The 20,784-nt window shown below is 43.1% G+C and overlaps 1 protein-coding gene across 2 annotated transcripts in view; it reads left to right on the forward strand.

The window, feature by feature from the left end:
- LOC109874170 (endothelin-converting enzyme 2-like) overlaps positions 1-20,784 on the forward strand; it is a 62,801-nt gene that overhangs the window by 31,211 nt on the left and 10,806 nt on the right. For both annotated transcript variants that reach the window (XM_031809151.1, XM_031809152.1), the window contains exons 6-13: positions 5,443-5,505; positions 5,783-5,962; positions 14,373-14,515; positions 16,606-16,720; positions 17,313-17,423; positions 18,115-18,213; positions 19,663-19,740; positions 19,875-19,978. In XM_031809151.1, the coding sequence (XP_031665011.1) occupies positions 5,443-5,505; positions 5,783-5,962; positions 14,373-14,515; positions 16,606-16,720; positions 17,313-17,423; positions 18,115-18,213; positions 19,663-19,740; positions 19,875-19,978 (893 nt within the window). The remainder of the gene's footprint in view (positions 1-5,442; positions 5,506-5,782; positions 5,963-14,372; positions 14,516-16,605; positions 16,721-17,312; positions 17,424-18,114; positions 18,214-19,662; positions 19,741-19,874; positions 19,979-20,784) is intronic.

The following is a 20,784-nucleotide window of genomic DNA, read 5'->3' on the forward strand; positions in this document are numbered from 1 at the left end:
CGATAGGAATTCAGTGAGGAACGCTGTATATGGCCCAGGAGGCCTGTAAACAGTAACTATAAAAAGTGATTGAATAGGCTGCATAGATTTCATGACTAGAAGCTCAAAAGATGAAAACGCAGTCGTTTTTGTGTGTAAATATAAATTTGCTATAGTAAATGTTAGCAACACCTCTGCCTTTGCGGGATGCACGGGGGATATGGTCACTAGTGTAACCAGGAGGTGAGGCCTCATTTAACACAGTAAATTCATCAGGCTTAAGCCATGTTTCAGTTAGGCCAATCACATCATGATCAGTTCATTGACTATAACTGCCTTGGAAGTGAGGGCTCTAACATTAAGTAGCCCTATTTTGAGATGTGAGAGATCACAATCCCTTTCAATAATGACAGGAATGGAGGAATTCTTTATTCCAGTGAGAAAGCTAAGGCGAACACCGCCATGTTTAGTTTTGCCCAACCTAGATCGAGGCACAGACACGGTCTCAATGGGGGATAGCTGAGCTGACTACACTGACTGTGCTAGTGGCAGACCTCTAAGCTGGCAGGTTTGCTATCTCATTGTGGAGCTAGGGGAGTTAGAGCCCTGTCTATGTCCGTAGATAAGATGAGAGCACCCCTCCAGCTGGGATGGAGTCCTTCACTCCTCAGCAGGCCAGGCTTGATCCTGTTTGTGGGTGAGTCCCAGAAAGAGAGCCAATTATTCACAAATTCTATCTTTTGGGAGGGGCAGAAAACAATTTTCAACCAGCGATTGAGTTGTGAAACTCTGCTGTAGAGCTCATCACTGGCCCTAACTGGGAGGGGGCCAGACACAATTTCTCGATGCCGACACATCTTTCTAGCTGATTTACACACTGAATCTATGTTGCGCTTGGTGACCATTTCATCCTAACATTGTTGGTGCCAACGTGGATAACAATATCCCTATACTCTCGCCAGTTTTAGCCAGCACCATCTTCAGATTAGCCTTAACGTCAGTAGCCCTGCCCCCTGGTAAACAGTGTATGATTGCTGGATGATTCGTTTTAAGTCTAATACTGAGGGTAATGGTGTCGCCAATGACTAGAGTTTTCAATTTGTCAGAGCTAATGGTGGGAGGCTTCGGCGTCTCAGACCTCGGGAGGAGGAGAGACCAGAGAAGGCCCACTTGAGTAAATGAAGGATGCAAAGTATTTTGAAAGCAGGTGCTTCCACACAGGTGTGGTTCCTGAGTTAAGCAATTAACATCCCATCATGCTTAGGGTCATGTATAAAAATGCCCAGTTGCTCATTATTATGGCTAGAAGAAGAGATCTGTGACTTTGAAAAAGGGGTCTAAAGGGAGCATAGGGGTTTAAAGTGTGTGTGTGTGTCACCAGATCTTAACCCATTTGAACACTGAGACGGCGCCTGAGACGGCATTCTCCACCATCAACAAAACACCAAGTTATGGAATTTCTCTTGTAAGAATGGTGCCGCGTCCCCCAATAGAGTTCCAGACACATGTAGAATCTATACCATGGCGCATTGAAGCTGTTCTGGCAGCTTTTGGTGGCCAAAGGCTAGTGCTGAGCGATTAACCAACATTTTTGTTATTGTTCGGTTTTTAAACAACTAATTGACCGACATTTGTTTAAATTATTTAAATTTCATTTAATTCCTTTTTCTTCTGTGAGCTCAATGCACATTTTCTCACTGTAGTTTCTCCATAGATAAATCAGGTCAAGCCTGAACTGTGCGATGTAGTAGGAATTTGTAGTTTCCAACATGCCAATATTCTACATAGTTTAGTGCAGAAAATGTGGTAATTAACAACAATGACCATAATCCATTGCGTGTCTAATTGTCCGGAGACGGAGAGAAGAGAATGCACGATCAAGAAGGATAAAGAACAGCTGCTTTGCAGGGTCTCTCTACCTGAAAACCCATGAGCTACAGTGCCTTCAGAAAGTACTCACACCCCTGGACTTCTTCCACATTTTGTTGTTACAGCCTGAATTGAAAATATATAAAATGTAGATTTAATTTTTGTCAGTGGCCTACACACAATACCCTAGAATGTCAAAGTGAAATTATGTTTTTAAAATGTTGACGAATAGAAAATGTCAAGCTGAACTGTCTTGAGTCAATAACTGTTAATCCCTTCGTTATGGCAAGCCTAAATACAGTTCCTTAAATTTACTTAACTAGTCGCATAAGTTGCATGGACTCATCTCTCATCTCTGTACCCCACACATAGAATTATCTTTCAGCCGATCAGTACATTTCAAACAGATTCAACCACAAAGACCCGGGAGGTTTTCCAATGCCTTGCAAAGAAGGGCACCTATTAGTAGATGGGTAAAAAAGCAGACATTTGAATATCCATTTGAGCATGGTGAAGTTATAATTGACACTTTTGGGATGGTGTATCAATACACTCAGTCACTACAAAGATACAGGCATTATTCCTAACTCAGTTGCCGGTGAGGAAGGAAACAGCTCAGGGATTTCACCACGAGGTGACTTTAAAACAGAGAACTCTAGATGGTTCAACAACATTGTATTTTACTCCACAACACTAATTGAGAGCGAAAAGAAGGAAGCCTGTACAAAACATGCGTCCTGTTTGCAACAAGGCACTAAAGTAATACTTTAAAATAAAAATGTCCTGAATACAAAGTGTTATGTTTGGGGCAAATACAACACATTACTGAATACCACTCCATATTCTCAAATATAGTGGTGGCTACATCCATGTTATGGGTTTTCTTGTAATCGTTAAAGACTGGGGAGTTTTTCCTGATAAAAAATAAACGGGATGGAGCTAAGCACAGACAAAACCCTAGAGGAATACAAATCTAATCAAGATAAACTCAGCAAAATAGAAACTTCCTCTCACTGTCAACTGCGTTTATTTTCAGCAAACTTAACATGTGTAAATATTTATATGAACATAAGATTCAACAACTGAGACATAAACTGAACAAGTTCCACAGATATGTGACTAACAGAAATGGAATAATTTGTCCCTGAACAAAGGGGGGGGGTAAAAATCTAAAGTAACAGTCAGTATCTGGTGTGGCCACCAGCTGCATTAAGTAGTGCAGTGCATCTCCTCCTCATGGACTGCACCACTCTTCCACCAAGGCACATGCAAGTTCCATGACATTTCTAGGGGGAATGGCCCTAGCCCTCACCCTCTGATCCAACAGCTCCCAGACGTGTTCAATGGGATTGAGATCCGGGCTCTTCGCTGGCCATGGCAGAACAATGACATTCCTGTCTTGCAGGAAATCACGAACAGAACGAGCAGTATGGCTGGTGGCATTGTCATGCTGGAGGGTCATGTCAGGATGAGCCTGCAGGAAGGGTACCGCGTGAGGTAGGAGGATGTTTCAACGCTGTCCGTTGCCTGCAATGACAACAAGCTCAGACCGATGATGCTGTGACACACCGCCGCAGACCATGACGGACCCTCCACCTTCAAATCGATCCCCCTCCAGAGCACAGGCCTCGGTGTAACGGTCATTCCTTCGATGATAAATGCAAATCCGACCATCACCCCTGGTGAGAAAAAAACGCGACTTGTCAGAGAAGGGCACTTTTTGTCAGTCCTGTCTGGTCCAGCGACGGTGGGTTTGTGCCTTTAGGCGACGTTGTTGCCAGTACTGTCTAGTGAGGACCTGCCTTACAACAGGCCTACAATCCCTCAGTCCAGCCTCTCTCATTCTATTGCAGACAGTCTGAGCACTGATGGAGGGATTGCGTGTTCCTGGTGTAACTCGGCAGTTATTGTTGACATCTTGTACCTGTCCCGCAGTTGTGATGTTCAGATGTACCGATCCTGTGCAGGTGTTACACGTGATCTGCCACTGCGAGGACGATCAGCTGTCCGTCCTGTCTCCCTGTAGCGCTGTCTTAGGCGTCTCACAGTACGGACATTGCAATTTATTGCCCTGGCCACATCCTCAGTCCTCATGCCTCCTTGCAGCATGCCTAAGGCACGTTCAAGCAGATGAGCAGGGACCCTGGGCCCTCATTTTGTGTTTTACCGAGTCAGTAGAAAGCCCTCTTTAGTGTCCTAAGTTTTCATAACTGTGACCTTAATTGCCTACCATCTGTAAGCTGTTAGTGTCTTAACGACGGTTACACAGGTAATTGTTTATGGTTCATTGAACAAGCATGGGAAACTGTTTTTAAACCCTTTACAAAGAAGTTCTCTGAAGTTATTTGGATTTTTACAAATGATCTTTGAAAGACAGGGTCCTGAAAAAGGGATGTTTCTATTAGTTTTATTTTTCATTAATGTTGCAATTCTCCTTCCACTTTGACAGAATATTCAATGTATTGACCAAAATTGACAAATAATTTTTAATCCTACTTTGTAACACAACAAAATGTGGAATAAGTCAAGGGGTATGAATACTTTCTGAAGGCACTAAGTGATTGATAGTTGGCATTCAGCTTTCATAAAATGATGCCTTATTCTCTGAAGAACTACTAAAATAGTGATTTTTGTCAGTCAGCATAGGCAGCAGCTCTATAGTGATGAGATGATGGAATGAAGTAATGTAGTGCCTTCTGAAAGTATTCACACCTCTTGACTTATTATTTTGCATAAATAATGCATAGTACCCTTTTTAATGTCTAAAACAATTCTCAAAAACAGACCTCTAAAGGTGCTAGAACCCAACGCCCTATTGAAGACGACACTTTGTTGGTGTTTTGGACCTGTATAATAATGCATCCTTGAGTTACCTAGCCGACTAGCGTTACACACATTTCAAAAGATGCATTTTCTCATGTGACCAAAATCATGGCCTTTGCCTATCCGTTCCCGACATGTGCTTTCACAGGAATAAAAATGTAGGAGGATTATACAATGAGAAGTTTATATTTTAACATTTAAATGGCTGTAATTTCCCCCTTACTGCTATAACTGACTGGTGGTGTGATCCACTAAGGTGGTAAGCCTGGAGATGACGAGGTACAAGAACTGTGAGTTTGAATCCCACTTGGGGCTTTTCTTTGTGGACAAAATGCCCCACTGCTGGTCCTCGAGTCCAATAACGCATATGTAACGAAGAAGATGATTATAAAAATGCATGTAAAATGTTGTAGGCCTACATTTAGGTATAATGTAGCCTGTGCATGTGCACAGAGACACATGCACGCTCGCACAACACACTGTCACTTTGTGGTGCTGGGAATAACAGTCTGGTAACACTTTAATGAAGCCAGTTCCTTATGTAAGAACAAAACCATACGTCAACCAAATCAGCAGTTCAGAGGTATGTGCAGGAGTATTTTTTTAATAAGGTGTTATGTTTCCCCTGAGGTCGGGATTCATTTGTTTGAGAATAAATATCCAATGGCTTTTAACAGGTGCCAAATGTGAAAGTGAATGGACTCTGCACACTTCAATTCATTCTCCCTTATGATTAGTGTGTTGGCTCACCTGTTGATGTATTTCGGCCAGGTGGGCCAATCAGGGTTGTTCCTCCCCCCGCGGGACTATGACGGCAACACAGCCAATGAAAAGGTGAGTAAAGTTTGGGTGGTGGCCAGTAAGGGTGGGTTCTTTGCCTATCCATGGCTGTCAAAATTAGGTACTGTAACAAATTAGATTGCAAACGTGATCAATCATATCGTGTGACACAATGCACACAAACGCTGTCAGGGTGGAATAGTCCATTATTATGAACCCGTGGGTGGGTGGAATAGTCCATTATTATGAACCCGTGGGTGGGTGGTTAATGACACTTGTTTCTACTTGCATGAGAAAAAACGTTGATTATATCCTCTCCCATGCGTTGAAGGCGTATCTGGATTACATGGTGGAGCTGGGCCTGCTGTTGGGAGGGGATAAGAACTCCACGCAGAGCCAGATGCAGCAGATCCTGGACTTTGAGACAACGCTCGCCAACATCACCATATCTCAGGACAAATGCTGCGACAAGGAGAAGATCTACCACAAGATCACCATCGCCGAGCTGCAGGTGTGTGTGCATCTGTCAGGTGGGGGTTACAGAGAGAGAGGGAGAGAACGTGAGCTTCCATGTGTGTGGGAGAGCGGGAAGGAGGTACATAAAGTGAGGTGGATTTGAGTGGACACGTCATCGGATCAGGCTGGAAAAACTTTACTCTTTAATCAATTATAGTCTGTTCTCACTTTTCCTCATGTCTCCATTTGTCAAAACATGGGTTTTTCACACATCCCATCCCCTACCAAATCACCACCACCACCATCTGAAACCTGTGACCTCTTCACAACCTTTGTCTGTTTTTTTCCTCCTCTGAGGACTCTTCTCCTCTGCTTCTCCTGCGGTCCTCTTTTTTATGAACACTGTCCAGGTCACCAAGGTGCCTCTTGCCAAGAGCTGTTGTTTATGAACACTGTCCAGGTCGCCAAGGTGCCTCTTGCCAAGAGCTGTTGTTTATGAACACTGTCCAGGTCACCAAGGTGCCTCTTGCCAAGAGCTGTTGTTTATGAACACTGTCCAGGTCGCCAAGGTGCCTCTTGCCAAGAGCTGTTGTTTATGAACACTGTCCAGGTCACCAAGGTGCCTCTTGCCAAGAGCTGTTGTTTATGAACACTGTCCAGGTCGCCAAGGTGCCTCTTGCCAAGAGCTGTTGTTTATGAACACTGTCCAGGTTGCCAAGGTGCCTCTTGCCAAGAGCTGTTGTTTATGAACACTGTCCAGGTCGCCAAGGTGCCTCTTGCCAAGAGCTGTTGTTTATGAACACTGTCCAGGTCGCCAAGGTGCCTCTTGCCAAGAGCTGTTGTTTATGAACACTGTCCAGGTCACCAAGGTGCCTCTTGCCAAGAGCTGTTGCTTATGAACACTGTCCAGGTCACCAAGGTGCCTCTTGCCAAGAGCTGTTGTTTATGAACACTGTCCAGGTCGCCAAGGTGCCTCTTGCCAAGAGCTGTTGCTAGACCTTTCTATCTCCACGGCCGCAGCAGAACTGCACATTGTCATGAAGTTGCCCTGTTGGGGAGGTTTATGACCCTCATAAATACCTTTCCCCTATTTTCTCTCTCAACTTTACATTTGACTCTTGGAAAGCCCTTTGTTAACATAGAGTCTGGTAACATCAAAAGGTTGGGAACGGAACCATATTTTGGTAACCCAACCAGTTGAAAATATCTGTTGGTACTTAAAGAATATGTCAGATCAGTTGTCGTCTGAGACATTATTACTGATGATAGGATGACATAAACTGTATCTTGGAAAGGCTACACATTCTAGTTATCAGGTTCACATGGACATTGTTGTGCAATTTAAATGTTTAAATATGAAACTATTTGTGACCAGATTAAATGTAATTTTAGCTTCTAAATGAGAGAATTGTTTTCATAAAGTAAACTCTGCTCACTCAGTGTCCCCGCCCAGGTGAACAGACATTGGTTGTAAACTCTGCTCACTCAGTGTCCCCACCCAAGTGAACAGGCATTGGTTGTAAACTCTGCTCACTCAGTGTCCCCGCCCAAGTGAACAGGCATTGGTTGTAAACTCTGCTCACTCAGTGTCCCCGCCCAAGTGAACAGGCATTGGTTGTAAACTCTGCTCACTCAGTGTCCCCGCCCAGGTGAACAGACATTGGTTGTAAACTCTGCTCACTCAGTGTCCCCACCCAAGTGAACAGGCATTGGTTGTAAACTCTGCTCACTCAGTGTCCCCGCCCAAGTTAACAGGCATTGGTTGTAAACTCTGCTCACTCGGTGTCCCCACCCAAGTGAACAGGCATTGGTTGTAAACTCTGCTCACTCGGTGTCCCCGCCCAAGTGAACAGGCATTGGTTGTAAACTCTGCTCACTCAGTGTCCCCGCCCAAGTGAACAGGCATTGGTTGTGAACTATGAAACACGCCCTTCTCTCCCCCACTAAAAAAGCCCATTGATGAAAGTCAACCTCTTGTGTTCCCAATAGGTGAGGACTGATATCCATACGTTTAAAAGGGCTAATATCAACTACAGAACTAAGCCAACCTCAGCGTGAACTCTGGTTGCGACTGGTTGAATGACTACAACCTAATTAGCATTGTCTTCACGGTGACGTGAGGACTGATCCATACGTTTAAAAGGGCTAATATCAACTACAGAACTAAGCCAACCTCAGCGTGAACTCTGGTTGCGACTGGTTGAATGACTACAACCTAATTAGCATTGTCTTCCCGGTGACGTGAGGACTGATCCATACGTTTAAAAGGGCTAATATCAACTACAGAACTAAGCCAACCTCAGCGTGAACTCTGGTTGCGACTGGTTGAATGACTACAACCTAATTAGTATTGTCTTCCCGGTGACGTGAGGACTGATATCCATATGTTTAAAAGGGCTAATATCAACTACAGAACTAAGCCAACCTCAGCGTGAACTCTGGTTGTGACTGGTTGAATGACTACAAGCTAATTAGCATGGTCTTCCCGGTGACGTGAGGACTGATATCCATACGTTTAAAAGGGCTAATATCAACTACAGAACTAAGCCAACCTCAGCGTGAACTCTGGTTGTGCAACCTAATTAGCATTGTCTTCCCGGTGACGTGAGGACTGATCCATACGTTTAAAAGGGCTAATATCAACTACAGAACTAAACCAACCTCGGCGTGAACTCTGGTTGCGACTGGTTGAATGACTACAACCTAATTAGCATTGTCTTCCCGGTGACGTGAGGACTGATCCATACGTTTAAAAGGGCAAATTTCAATGTGGAGGTGACGATCGACACGCTGGAAGGATGAATTTCAACTATACCAGCCAGAATATAGCATGAGCTTATAGTAATGGCAACTTGGTATGAACTTTGAACTCTTATTCACTAAAGAAGTGATACATTCTAGATGTTGAGCTAGCAGCAGCAAACACAGAAGCAGCTGTAAACGTGGGCTAGGAATGGACGGACAATCTCTTCAGAAAGACAGGGTACTACAACGTATCCGTTCTACCACACGACGACGGTACTACAACATATACTTTCTACCACAAGACATATTCTTCAAAGGACAAGAGAGATCTCTGCTGGGCAACCCAGCCTTCCATCTACGACCAATCTATCGAAGCACAGCTCAGAGTAAATATTTATTGCATTTTCCTTTTCCAAATGGGCCGTTATTTAGAATTCATTTGATTCTGTATTTACGATAGCATAGCTTCATAAGGTTTGATGGATTTGGCCTCTCTTTGTTCCTCAGTCTTCCCGCGCTTTCATTCAAACCCAACCCCCTTTCTTTGTGTAACCAGCCGTCATATCGGTTCCGTCCTCCAGGGACATTTTCTTGTATGGCATAATTAGTAAACAATGTATGATCCATCCTGTGTATATATAATTCTGTGATTATTTAGTAAATAAATAATTAAACCACATTTTCTATTGCCGATTCAACTTGTTAGCCAGGGTTCGTGAAGATAACCAAGAGTTTCACAATGTTCAGATAAGACTGAATAAGGTGACGATAAATAATTGACTGCTATTGATATAAAAGATATTACCAGGTCTTTAAGAGTTTATTCGGAAGACAACAGATCTATAAACATTCTTCCGTGCTGCCCTGACTTTCTAGTTAATTACATTTACATGATTAGTTAATCAGGTAATATTAATTACAGAGAAATTATTTAATAAAATAGCATGTCATATCACTTAATCTGGCATAGCAAAGACACAACAACAGAGATGGTGAAGGGTAGGAGGAAATGGAGGATCTTTTGTCAACAGAAAGAACGAATGGACAGGCCGTTTGAGAGTCAGGAATTGAAAGTCAGCATTTGTAGGATGGGTTGAATCATTAAAATGGGTGCTAATGGGTAGATTGTGTATACCACTGACAATTTTATGTGTTGTTCCACCTCAAAAAGCACTAGGTGGGTGTGTCAATCCTCTTCCATCTCAGAATGTTCTGAAAATCGTTTATGTTAGAAACTGATAGGATAAGCACTCCTGCAACAATACTTTGTTGAAATATACACTGAACAAAAGTATAAACGCAACATGCAACAATTTCAAAGATGTTACTGAGTTACAGTTCGTATAAGGAAATCAGTCAATACATTTGGTCCTAATCAATGCATTTCACATACACCTTAAGAAAAAGGTAGGGGCGTGGATCAGAACACTAGTCAGTATCTGATGTGACCACCATTTTCCCCATGCAGCGCGACACATCTCGAGCATTCCAAACGTGCTCAATGGGTGACATGTCTGGTGAGTATGCAGGCCATGGAAGAACTGCGACATTTTCGTCTTCCAGGAATTGTGTACAGATCCTTGCGACATGGGGCCATGCATTATCATGCTGAAACATGAGGTGATGGTGGTGGATGAACGGTATCTCTGTGCATTCAAATTGCCATCTATAAAATGCAATTGTGTTTGTTGTCTGTAGCTTATGTCTGCCCATACCATAACCCCACCACCACCATGGGGCACTCTGTTCACAACGTTGACATCCGCAAACCGCTCGCCCACACGATGCCATCTGCCCGGTACAGTTGAAACCGGGATTCATCTGTGAAGAGCACACTTCTCCACTGCAAGTGGCCATAGAAAGTGAGCATTCGCCCACTGAAGTCTGTTTTGATGCCGAACTACAATCGGGTCAAGAGGATGAGCACGCAGATGAGCTACCCTGAGACTGTTTCTGACAGTTTTTGCAGAAATTCTTCAGCTGTGTAAACCCACAGTGTCATCAGCTGTCCGGGTGGCTGGTCTCTAACGATCCCGCAGGTGATTTAAGCCGGATGTGGAGGTCCTGGGCTGGTGTGGTTACACGTGGTCTGTGGTCACGTGGTCTGTGAGGCCATTTGGACGTACTAGAAAATTCTCTAAAATTACATTGGACACGGCTTATGGTAGAGAAATGAATATTACATTCTCTGGCAACAGCTTTGGTGGACATACCAATACATCCATACTCTGTACATCCTTCAAATTGAACATAAAATAGAAATGCATAGTTTTTTAAACATCTGCATATCGATTGATTTCATTACCTTTCTTATTCTTACAGAGCATAGTATTCAATTACGCAAACTGGTTATTTAAATCTACCTTTACAAATATTGAATAGGGTGTTTTTTTCTTATAAAAATAGTTAGGTCGATATGATATTTAGCAATAATTTAATCAAATTCATCACATACTTTTCATTCATGGAGAATCGTGGACTATCAAAAACAAAAAGAACACCACAAGCTTGCAGATGGATGTCCTTACCAAATTGCAGATGGATGTCCTTACCAAGCTTGCAGATGGATGTCCTTACCAAATTGCAGATGGATGTCCTTACCAAGCTTGCAGATGGATGTCCTTACCAAATTGCAGATGGATGTCCTTACCAAATTGCAGATGGATGTCCTTACCAAATTGCAGATGGATGTCCTTACCAAATTCCTTTACCCAAGTCCAGCCTAAGATCCACCCAGAACATAGTCACAGACACACATTGGAAAGACAAATGCTCAAGTGATTGTGTCCCAAGTCGACAAAATTGATATTTCTCAATTTGAGGCATGAAACCTTTAACCCTGGCAATTTGACTGGTACACTCCCCAATGACTGCCTGCTATCATGATGCAATCATTTCCATGGTAATGTAGAATGCTCATTCAAATGATGTCAACTGATGTGGCTCATGCAATAGGAATGTCTTTTTTAAAGTCAGTTGTGTTGAATCAACAAATCACAGTACATATTTTAGCACATACTTTACTTCCTGCTTTGCTCTGTGGGTACACTTGCAATGGCAGCCAGTCCATCCATTATGCCATCATTGACTTGGGGATGCCTGTTCTATTCATTTTATTTCTATGGCAGCACTTAGTCAGGAGCGGAGTAGAAGATTATGGTTTTTTGTTGGTATTTGAACAGTTATTACGGTGACCCTGGTCATTTGGCTGGTCATTTACTGTCATCCAACCATGGCTGAAGGTAGTTTCCACCATATTCCTCACACCAGTCCATTCCTTTTACACTCCCCCTCATGGATTTAAGGGTTAAGGGCACGTTAAGGGAAGAGGGTAGGGATTTGGAATTGTTGCCAAAACCACCCAAAAAATCTACATTCAGACTGTTTCACACTGCTTTAAAAAACTATGTTGAGCTGTCTAATCATATAAAATTACTAGAGGGGCTATATCATGAAACCCACGAAGTTAGAAAATGGTAGCTATTGTGTCCGGGAGAAATCCAAACCATTTTAATTGGAATTGAATGGCAGAGGAGTAGGGGACGGCATTTCCTGATTTTTACTTACGCAGGAAAATAAAAGTAAGGCATGTGATATGTTTAATAAAGTTAATATCAACCTAAAACATCGTCATATACAGTGCCGATTTTAGAATGTAATTCTTGGTGGGCCAAAAAAATGAATAAATGTGGGATGCATGCCAGCAAAGCCACTACACAACACTTAACAATACATTAATTGCACTATAACGGTGACAAACAGTGCCCACAAACTGTTAGTGCCTACATAAAGCTGTCCCAACAGCTGAGTCCCAACACCCCCTACACCTGGCTATCAGCAGAGCCTTGTGTGGCAGTCAAACATTTAATTCAGACTAATTTACCTCCTTTAAAAAAAACATGGCTGATATGGCTGACTTGCTTAAACAAATGTGGTTTCTACTGACAATTGAGATGTACAAACTACGGCATAGGGGGACAACAAGCGGATAAGAGGCAATCTGTAATTTCGATTAAGACACTGAGCGAGCTAGGACGGACGTAGTCAATATAACTATTTGTTCAGCACTTTTGAAATGTACAGCGACAGAATTCAGAACATGGGCTGTTCTTACAGTGTTCTTCCTGTACACCAAGTCATAGCTGTAGGATAAATAAAGGCATATAAGCAGACAATGAAAGCTCTTTACAAAATTAGATGATTACATTTTTCAAAACGGGTTATAGGCTACATGTGCACCACTAAGTCAGAACAGTAGGTGAAATAGACCATTTTAGGGTGAGGCACATTGGCTACTATACATATCTCCCATTTTTGAACTCACCTTGTTGTGCTGTGCTCACTTGAAACGTGGGCAAATTTAGTCATGAAACTGTTATCAAAGTCTGCCATTCTCTGGATTGATAGTGCTTTCAAGACAACTGGGAACCCGAGTTACAGATTTACAATTTCGAGTTGGAGGAAAGTTCTAACGTATTTTCCCATGCATACCTCGTTTTCCCCCGTGTTCTCAGTAGTTTTGAACTCACTAAAGTCAGTTTTCGCAGTTGCGAGTTAAGTTGTTATGAGCGTGACACAGGTCATGCTTCATTTGACAGCATGGCCAATGTTGAATGTTTATAATTTTAAACTAGGAAAGAGACCCTTAGACTTGGGACCACACAGCTACTCCACTGAATAGCAGTCTGATTGCTTTTCAATGCTTGCAGTTAGCCACTGATTCCTTCCAAACCACTCATTGTTGAATTTGCGATTTCCAACTTGTTGTGTAATGTTTATGTCCAATGGCCGTTGAGCACTGATACGTTTAGGTGTAATTTCTCTTAATTATTTATCTTCATATGACAAGGATTAAAAAGGATTTGCCAGTAGATTGTCGATGATGACTGCTAGCTATGATTTTGAAAGTATCAGTCCAATCAAAGCTTCTGTAGATATAACATGATTTGACATAATTGTATTTGTGGCCAATGACCTTGAACCTTCTTGGATGGGCACTTCTAATGTAACTCTATGGCAGCACCCAAGTGGCTTGAATTTTCGAGCTCTACCTTTTAGCCTTGGTGGTGACGTACTGTCCCCATGAGTGACAGAACACTGAGCCAATCACGGCGCAATGCTCTGGATTTTCTGCTGGCTTGCCCCACCACAGAAAGCACTGAGCTAGGCTGAACCTCCTGCATTCTGGAGCTGGCTTACTCAAGGAAACAAAAAGAGGCCGTGTTTGTATGCAGTTTTATTAACGCTCTTATTTATTTGCAAACTGATATGTGACACGTGTTAATGCAAAACAGGCTAAGCCCCCCCAAGTTTTTAATTTGATAAATTAATGGAATAATTTCTCTAAAACTGGCTGGCTTGCTAGCTAAAAAAAACTGTGCAGATAGTTTAAAACAATGAATTTGAATATTATCTTAACACAGCACTGGCAAACCATGATTGACCAACTGCCTTACCAAAATGGCTGACCTTAAGGTTAATGTCCTGTCTATTATTCTAATTCCTAATTCTGTCTGCCTCCTGTTGTGCGGATCCAACAATATGCCTCATGAATTGGATCGATTGACACAATTTTGTGTGTGAAATCATGAAGCTATGTGGGACACAGACTCGACGTGAGGCCACTTTTGGATTCTGAACATGTCTGAAAATGTAGTTTTTGTGGTGAACTTTCCTTTTCACAAAAGTGACCTCTGACCTTTAACCTCTCTCGCCATCAGCTGCTGGCTCCGGCGGTGGACTGGCTGGACTACCTGTCCTTGGTCCTGTCCCCTCTGGACCTGAATGACACGGAGCCCGTGGTGCTCTATGCCAAGGAGTTCCTGCAGCAGGTGTCTGACCTGATCAACAAGACTGATCGCAGGTAAGGACCTGGACGGGAGCCAACCTAGTCGTCCCCCTACAGCCAAAGGTGCCGTCACGTGGTTATGAAGTACTACAGGGCCTTCCATAGCTGCAGGAAATAGGAATAGTGAAGGTGCTGTAGCACCCCCTGATAAGTAAAAAATTATTTTTCAAAAAACATAAAAATATATTTAAAAAATGATTTAACTCTTGTCGTCTGAACAGACATAGAAATAAAATAATTCAAAATACTACACCAGCGAGCATACTTTAGCCGCAGAGGATCAATAGCTGTGGAAGGCCACATTTTGGGCACCATGCAGGCCAAACAGCTTGTTGCCTTGTGGACATAGACATATAATCCATAGAAGGATTTTGGAACCTCGAACCCTGGAAATTTGACCAATGAACTCATGGGTACACTATCAATGGCTGCCGGTCACTATCAATGGCTGCCGGTCACTATCAATGGCTGCCGGTCACTATCAATGGCTGCCGGTCACTATCAATGGCTGCCGGTCACTATCAATGGCTGCCGGTCACTATCAATGGCTGCCGGTCACTATCAATGGCTGCCGGTCACTATCAATGGCTGCCGGTCACTATCAATGGCTGCCGGTCACTATCAATGGCTGCCGGTCACTATCAATGGCTGCCGGTCACTATCAATGGCTGCCGTATTGTATTTATATATATGTATATGTGTGTATATATGGTTGGTCGCGGCTGTCAGTTTGTCTTTGGCAAATTTCAAAATGCAAAAATGTTTTGGGGGAAAGCAAATGCCTACTGCTGAAAAGAGAAAATCTGTCTGTAGAAGCTAAAATAATAATAATTGAGTTTTCAGCGATTCAGAACAAACTGCACTGTTTTTAAAAGTAGCTTATCTTTGGATAGGCTATTGTCACTAGAGCATTTGCCATCCCTGAGTATGCTAGGTTTCATAATTGGGCGAGTCAGTGCCACTGGCGAGTTTATTTAGTAGCCTACTGTAGCCTATACAGGGCATTCAGAAAGTATTCAGACCTGTTGACCTTTTCCACAGTGATTCGAAAAAAATATTCTCATCACATCTACACACAATGCACCTTAATGACAATGCATAACTATTCAGACCCTTTCCTAGAAGACTTGAAATTGAGCTCAGGTGCGTCCTTCCATTGATCACCCTTGAGATGTTTCAACAACTTGATTGGAGTCCTGTGGTAAATTCAATTGATTGGACATGATTTGGAAAGGCACACGCCTGTCTATATAAGGTCCCACAGTTGACAGTGCATTTCAAAGCAAAAACCAAGCCATGGGATTGAAGGGATTGTCTGTAGTGCTCTGAGACAGAATTGTGTCGAGGCACAGATCTGGGGAAGGATACCAAAACATTTCTGCAGCATCGAAGGTCCCCAAGGACACAGTGGCCTCCTTCATTCTTAAATGGAAGAAGTTTGGAACCACCAAGACTCTTCCTAGAGCTGGCCCCCCTGGCCAAACTGAGCAATCGGGGGGGCAAGAGCCTTGGTCAAGGAGGTGACCAATAAGCTGATGGTCACTCTGACAGAGCTCCAGTGTTCATCTAAATTGGAGTTGCTTACCAAGGAGACATTGGATGTTTGCCGAGTTACAGTTTTGACTTAAATCTATTTGAAAATCTCTGCCAAGACTTGAAAATGGCTTTCTAGCAATTATCAACAACCAACTTGACTGAGCTTGAAAAATGTTAAAAATAATAATGGGCAAATATTTTACAGTCCAGGTGTGGAAAGAGAGACTAACCCAAAAACACTCACAGCTGTAATCACTGCCAAAGGTGTTTCTACATGTTCTTTCTCAGGGGGGGTGAATCTAACAAGATATTGTTTTATTTTTAATACATTTTTATTAAATGTTAGATCTTTTCTTCCACTTCAACAGACTATTTTGTGTAGATTGTTGACCAAAAATGACAAATCTATTTTAATCCCATTTAAAAAAAACACATTTTTAAGGTTGTGATACTTTCTGAAGGCACAGTACAACCAATATACAGTCTGACCATAATGTAATGGAAAAACGTCATAATAACATCCTGTTTCCTCTTCCTCCTCATCTCTCCCCGTCTCTTCTGTCTCTCAGCCTGCTCAACAACTACATGATCTGGAACCTGGTGCAGAAGGGAGCGTCCAGTCTGGACCAGCGCTTTGAGAGCGCCCAGGACAAGCTGCTAGAGAGCCTGTATGGAACCAAGAAGGTGTGTTTAAAAAAAAGTCTGAATCCTAAATGGCACCCTAATCCCTATGTAGTGCACTACCCTAGACTAGGGCCCTTAGAGCCTGGTTAAAAGTAGTGCACTACCCTAGACTAGGGCCCTTAGAGCCTGGTTAAAAGTAGTGCACTACCCTAGACTAGGGCCCTTAGAGCCTGGTTAAAAGTAGTGCACTACCCTAGACTAGGGCCCTTAGAGCATGGTTAAAAGTAGTGCACTAGGTAATATGGTGTCATTTGGGACGCAACCATATTCTTACTTATGCCATTGATTAACCCTGCTTTGTGAAATACCTGGTTAGGTCTGGTTTCCCGGACACGTATAAAGCCTAGTCGAGGACTAAAGAGCTATTTCAATGGAGATCCTCTGTTGAGCTGCTGGACAAGGCTTGATCTGTGTCCGGGAGACCAGCACTTGCAATTTGTATGTGAGACTTTTTGGGCTCCTAGCAAGCAATGTGTGCTACCTCCACAAACTTGCAGTACACACACTTTTCACAACCAAAATGATAGATTAAACAGCTGGTGTGAGACTTGTCTGTCTGTCTGTCTGTCTGTCTCTGCGTGTGTTCGCTCAGCCCCGCACACCTCGATGGCAGACCTGTATTGGGAACACAGATGACACGCTCGGCTTCGCCCTGGGAGCGCTCTTTGTAAAAGCGACGTTTGATAAACACAGCAAAAAGATTGTGAGTTTGATAGGCGTACAACTGCATTTATGTCTATTCAAGCCTGTGGTGTTTTTTAAAAACCAGATGAATGATGTATGACTGCCTCCTAGTGGTTACCATGTGTAGTGAAATGTCATGGGGTCTCACTGTAAACACATCCATCATAAAATGACCCTATTTGCTAGCACTGTATTATAATAAGCTATTTTAAATTCTTATCGATGTTTATGAATGCCTATAAATGCTTTGAATGATTTTATAAATGCTTATGAATTGTAACATTAATAATGCTGATCGCTTATGCTAATTTCTTATGTTTACAATGAATTAAATACTAATTTAGTAATAGTTCCCTGTCCTGTAGAGGGGAGGGAGATATATAGGGGAGGGAGATATATAGAGTGATAAAGAAGAGAAAAAGTGGACTATTAAAAGGAGAGATTGTTATTGGGTAGAGAAAAGAGGGGCAAGTAGAAGAGGGAGACATGGAAGCGGAGAGGCACAGTGTGAGGACTGGCAAGGGGGTTATAGACTGTCACTCACAATTGTTCATATTTATAGTGGTTAAATATTTCTATTAAAACTTCCTTATGTTTGAGGGATGGACTGGTTCAGATTGCTGTGGGTATTTCATTACATATCAGAGTCTATTTGTAGAAGAATGATCTTCCTTCTTACATGTAATGTATGTCTCTCACCCCACTATCAGGTAGAGGGGATGATCAATGAGATCCGTACTGCATTCAAAGATGCTCTGGATCACATCAAGTGGATGGACAAACAGACGCGGACGGCAGCCAAAGACAAGGTCAGGGAGGGATGGATACTGGATAGGCTATGCATGGTTGCATGGTTGCCACAGGGTATCGTGTGTCTGCGTTTCTGCGTGTGTGTAAGACGACAGGGAGGGATGGATACTGGATAGGCTATGCATGGTTGCATGGTTGCCACAGGGTATCATGTGTGTCTGCGTTTCTGCGTGTGTGTAAGACGACAGGGAGGGATGGATACTGGATAGGCTATGCATGGTTGCATGGTTGCCACAGGGTATCATGTGTGTCTGCGTTTCTGCGTGTGTGTAAGAGGACAGGGAGGGATGAATACTGGATAGGCTATGCATGGTTGCATGGTTGCCACAGGGTATCATGTGTGTCTGCGTTTCTGCGTGTGTGTAAGACGACAGGGAGGGATGGATACTGGATAGGCTATGCATGGTTGCATGGTTGCCACAGGGTATCGTGTGTCTGCGTTTCTGCGTGTGTGTAAGACGACAGGGAGGGATGGATACTGGATAGGCTATGCATGGTTGCATGGTTGCCACAGGGTATCATGTGTGTCTGCGTTTCTGCGTGTGTGTAAGAGGACAGGGAGGGATGGATACTGGATAGGCTATGCATGGTTGCATGGTTGCCACAGGGTATCATGTGTCTGCGTTTCTGCGTGTGTGTAAGAGGACAGGGAGGGATGGATACTGGATAGGCTATGCATGGTTGCATGGTTGCCACAGGGTATCATGTGTGTCTGCGTTTCTGCGTGTGTGTAAGAGGACAGGGAGGGATGGATACTGGATAGGCTATGCATGGTTGCATGGTTGCCACAGGGTATCATGTGTGTCTGCGTTTCTGCGTGTGTGTAAGAGGACAGGGAGGGATGGATACTGGATAGGCTATGCATGGTTGCATGGTTGTGTGTAAGAGGACAGGGAGGGATGGATACTGGATAGGCTATGCATGGTTGCATGGTTGTGTGTAAGAGGACAGGGAGGGATGGATACTGGATAGGCTATGCATGGTTGCATGGTTGCCACAGGGTATCATGTGTGTCTGCGTTTCTGCGTGTGTGTAAGAGGACAGGGAGGGATGGATACTGGATAGGCTATGCATGGTTGCATGGTTGCCACAGGGTATCATGTGTGTCTGCGTTTCTGCGTGTGTGTAAGAGGACAGGGAGGGATGGATACTGGATAGGCTATGCATGGTTGCATGGTTGTGTGTAAGAGGACAGGGAGGGATGGATACTGGATAGGCTATGCATGGTTGCATGGTTGTGTGTAAGAGGACAGGGAGGGATGGATACTGGATAGGCTATGGTCAGACGACAGGGAGGGAGTATTATAGGGTTACAGGTTATAATACAGTAGTTTGAATAGATAGCCCTCTTTGTTTAGATCTCCAGATAATGGAACTAGGAGGTTTTCCGGCCCCATTCCTCCATCTTGCCCTCTCTCTCTTATCCACTTTGTCCCCCTGATCTTTAGGCGGACACCATCTACAACATGATTGGATTCCCTGACTTTATCCTGGACCCCAAAGAACTGGATGATGTTTACGACGGGGTGAGCGGGTGCATTTTTGTTCAGTTGTCATGATTGACGAGTTGAAGGTCAAACTACAAGGGCCCCGTAGATCAGTGAGTAATTATTTATTTCTCTCTGTCTGTCTTTGTTTGTATATCCATCTCTGTCCACAGTATGACGTCTCAGAAGACAACTTTTTCCAGAACACGCTCAACTTCTATAACTTCTCCGCCAGGGTGATGGCCGATCATCTCCGCAAGCCACCCAACAGTGACCAGTGAGTCTTCATCAGCTACACACATCATCACCACCACCATCACTATACCTCAGTGCATATTTGTACTGTAAATTAACTTGATTCTTGACCTTAACCACGATTGGGTAGGTTACTTTCTAAATGTAATCCTATAGTTACTAGTTACCTGGCAAATTGTAATCAGTATTGTTACTTTCAGTTACTTTTGGATTACTTTCCCCTTGAAGCTTCATTAGAAGAAGACAAATAGGATCCATCAAACGCGTTTGGTGTGTCATCATAATGATCTCTGACTTGTGGTCAGACCTGCTAAGGTGGAACGAATTTAAACTTGCACCTTTTTTCAATACTGAATTGAATGACAGTAGCTAGGTTTCCATCCAATTAGACAGATTTTCATGTGAATATTCTAAAAACAATATGCACATTTTCCCACCAGAGATGTTTCCATCAAATTGACTTGTTGCAGGTAAAAGGCTGTGCGAGATGACGTAGGGCACATGAAATAACATTTGCAGTTAAATTCCCATATACCGTACAGACTCGCATTTTTAACTCTACTGAAGGGTTTTCTAACAAACATTTTTGCGTTATATAGCTCTGGGATTGGCACGTGCACTGTAGCCAATAGCTCTGATTATTATTATGGAAAAAAGGCAGGCAAACATAGATTATACTGTCCCCAGAATAAGGCCATCGATATTTATTGGAAAGGTGCATCAAGCTCATCTTGAACATTCACCACCCTGTGAAGTTCATCATTTAAAGGTGCACTATGCAGGAATCGCTCCGCCATTTCCTGGTTTCTAAAACTGTTAATTGTTCGC

The sequence above is a fragment of the Oncorhynchus kisutch genome, linkage group LG29 (assembly GCF_002021735.2).
Source record: "Oncorhynchus kisutch isolate 150728-3 linkage group LG29, Okis_V2, whole genome shotgun sequence".
Taxonomy (NCBI): Eukaryota; Metazoa; Chordata; class Actinopteri; order Salmoniformes; family Salmonidae; genus Oncorhynchus; species Oncorhynchus kisutch.